This window comes from Pipra filicauda, unplaced genomic scaffold (assembly GCF_003945595.2).
Source record: "Pipra filicauda isolate LSUMZ 115617 unplaced genomic scaffold, ASM394559v2 scaffold1011_size38528_pilon, whole genome shotgun sequence".
Taxonomy (NCBI): domain Eukaryota; kingdom Metazoa; phylum Chordata; class Aves; order Passeriformes; family Pipridae; genus Pipra; species Pipra filicauda.
This window is the reverse complement of record NW_024103443.1, coordinates 11,184-14,580: the sequence shown is the minus strand read 5'-3', so window position 1 is coordinate 14,580 and position 3,397 is coordinate 11,184. Positions and strand designations below refer to the sequence as shown.

The 3,397-nt window shown below is 54.5% G+C and overlaps 1 protein-coding gene across 1 annotated transcript; it reads left to right on the top strand.

The window, feature by feature from the left end:
- Positions 1–1,235: 1,235 nt before the first annotated feature.
- LOC120323966 (olfactory receptor 14J1-like) lies at positions 1,236–2,150 on the top strand (the record flags this gene model as incomplete). Its single annotated transcript, XM_039385005.1, has 1 exon — positions 1,236–2,150. A coding segment is annotated over exon 1 (915 nt), but the record flags the coding sequence as incomplete, so codon positions are not given.
- Between the last annotated feature and the right edge of the window lie 1,247 nt (positions 2,151–3,397).

Here is a 3,397-nt window from a genome sequence, read left to right as displayed (position 1 = left end):
GAACTTAACTGTGTGTCTGTTTGGAGAAATGACAGTGCTGAAAGAAGTGTCTGTGCCCAGCTGAGAGAAGGAACATCATTATTTCCTTCAGCTGTGTGCCAGCAGGTTCCCCTGGAGCCCCAGGGACAGCTGGAGGAGCCCAGAGGGGCAGAGAAAGGGCTGCCTGGGGCTGTTCCTGTGCTGCTGAGCTGGGCCGGGCTCCTGGCACACAGGGAGCTCCTGGCAACAAAGAAGAGCTTCAAAGAGACAGCTCTGCCCAGGAGCAGCTCCTCTGCACAGCCCAGCAGGGCTGAGGGCACTGCCTGCAGCACCCAGGGCACAGGAGAGAAGGAACAGAGATGAGAGGCAGCCTGGGCTGGGAGGTGACTGAGCTCTCACCACAGGAGAAACCTTCCCAGGATTTGAAGGAAGAATTCTCTGGCTGTAGGAAAGTTCAGCTTCCCTTCCTGGAGGGATCTCCTCAAGCTGGCACATCCCACAGCTTCCAGGATCTCTCAGCAGGACTCTCCCAGTTGCTGCAGTGCAGGGGAAGTGGCCACATGGCAGAGCAGGGCAGGAGCTGGGTGCTGACTGTGACAGGGAAATCAATCTCTGAGCACAGGAGGAGACACTGCAATTTGAACTCTGTTAGATTAGAGGGGATGGAACCTGAGAGTATCAGACATCAAAACTGTCTTATAGATACATCAGTGTCACTTTCTCAGCCCTGGCCCAGGGAAGCAGCTGCTGGCAGGGACAGCTCCAGGCAGCAGAACCCTGGGCAGGGAGTGGGGGGCAAGTGCCCCCAAGGCCTGGGGGAGGGGGTGTTCAAGCAGCTCTGGGGCCCTTCCCTGCAGCTCTGCTGGGCACTGTGTGCTGGGCCATAGACATGAGGATTCCTGCAGTGGAACAGAACCTTCCCCAGGTGTGATTGTAAAAATAAAAACCACAGTAACATTTATTCTAAGCTCAGGCTAAGCTTCTGCTCTGCAGCCCCAGCTCTTCTGAGTCATGAGTGTAGAGGTGGAACTTTGGGATTCAAGGTCTGTTACCTCTGACATTCCTTGTGTGAGAGCTCTACCAAAAAAGTTCCATGTCCCACTGCAGCAGAGCAAAACTGACTCCTTGGCAGTGCATTTGGTGACATTTGACACATCAATTTCTTTTAAAAATGCAGTTGCTTTTTCACAGAGGTCTGTCCTAACTGTTCCCTGTCTTTTCCTTTTCTTAACAGGCCCTATGCTAAGAAACAACAAATGTGCAACAGCAGCTCCATGGCCCAGTTCCTCCTCCTGGCATTGGCAGACAGGCGGGAGCTGCAGCTCCTGCACTTCTGGCTCTTCCTGGCCATCTCCCTGGCTGCCCTCCTGGCCAACGGCCTCATCCTCAGCGCCGTAGCCTGCGACCACCACCTGCACACCCCCATGGGCTTCTTCCTGCTCAACCTCTCCCTCACAGACCTGGGCTGCATCTGCACCACTGTCCCCAAAGCCATGCACAATTCCCTCCAGAACACCACAACCATCTCCTACGAGGGATGTGCTGCACAGCTCTTTTTCTTTGCCTTTTTCATGTCAGCAGAGCTTTTCCTCCTCACCATCATGTGCTACGACCGCTACGTTGCCATCTGCAAACCCCTGCACTACGGGACCCTCCTGGGCAGCAGAGCTTGTGCCCACATGGCAGCAGCTGCCTGGGCCACTGGCTTTCTCAATGCTCTGCTGCACACAGCCAATACATTTTCCCTGCCCCTGTGCCAGGGCAATGCCCTGGGCCAGTTCTTCTGTGAAATCCCGCAGATCCTCAAGCTCTCCTGCTCACACTCCAAACTCAGGGAACTTGGGCTTATTGTGGTTGGTGCCTGTTCAGGGTTCGCTTTTTTCATTTTCATTGTTTTCTCCTATGTGCAGATCTTCAGGGCTGTGCTGAGGATCCCCTCTCAGCAGGGACGGCACAAAGCCTTTTCCACGTGCCTCCCTCACCTGACTGTGGTCTCTCTATTCCTCAGCACTGCAGCATTTTCCTACCTGAAGCCCCCCTCCATCTCCTCCCCATCCCTAGATCTGGCCCTGTCAGTTCTGTACTCGGTGGTGCCTCCAGCACTGAACCCCTTCATCTACAGCCTGAGGAACCAGGAGCTCAAGGATGCCCTGAGGAAAATGATGACTGGGTGTTTTTCAGAAGTAATAAAGTGCCTGTTTTCTGGTGTGTAGCATTCAGAAGGGGACTTGTTAATGGCCCAGCCTTCCTGCTCAGGTTTTTCATGGAGGTCATCGGGTTCTTCCTGCAATAATTTTCTCTGCAATGAAATATTATTTTGAATCTACCTTCTAATTTAGTGTCTACCCACTGTATTTGACCCAGAGATGTAAAAATTATGAACTGTGCTCTCTGAGTATTTAAATAAAAAAACCAGGACCCTGCAGTGCCTTCTTTGTCCAAGACCCTTCCTCTCAGATGTTCCTAAAGGACAGCACACTGCAGGACAGGGGGTATTTGCAAACGGGAAGGGGACAATAATCCCAGCCCAGCAGCACTGCCAGGGAGCAGCAGGGCTTGGTCTTTGCAGAGCTGCTCTCTTGCCACTTCCACACTGTCCTCCTGAGCCCCTTTCTCGCTGTAAGACCTAAGTGCTCTCTGAGCACAGTCCTGGGGGGTGGAAGCCCTTGGAGCACAGGCAGGGACAGGCCCTGGGAACTTGTGAAGCAGAGCTGGGCTCCCTTCCAGCATCTCCAGGATGCTGTGGGATCTTCTGAGGCCACTGCATGCACTGGGGCACTTCTTCTGTCACCTTGCTCCAGGGCTGGAACTCTCCTGCAGTGTCACCATGACACTCCTGCTCTCTGCTTTCCAGGTTCCATTTTCAGATCCAATCTTCCCCTCCTGTTCCCAGGGACATCCTGGGAGTGCTTCAGAGCTGCCATCCTGGGGCAGCTCCTGCCCAGCGTGGGCAGGCACAAGGTCTCTCCAGCTGCTCCTCTCCCCTCCCCAGTGCCACTGTTTTCTGCAGCCTCCTCATCCTTGCCCAGCACAGCCCTCCTGGCACAGTTGGACACAGCCCTTGTTCTCCCCCCTCCTCAGGCACCTGCCCAACCCCTCAGCTCCAGCCTGATGGCCACAAACCTTCAGGGCAGGGAGGCACCAGGGAAAATGCTCAGGACACCCATGGACTGCAGGGAGAGACCACTGGAGTGGTGGGTCTGTAGGGAGAAATCACTGCTGCCTCCCTTCTGAATCACCCTCAGGACTTGGACAAACCTGGATTTTGTTTTGTTCCCATGAGGCCCTGCAGTGTCAAAATGGCCCCTTGATTCCATGAGGCTGCACAGTGTCCCCAGGTTCCTTTGGCTCCAGATTCCCTGTAGTGTCACAGTGGTCCCTTCAGTCCATGAGGTGTCCTCAGTGTCACAGTGACCCC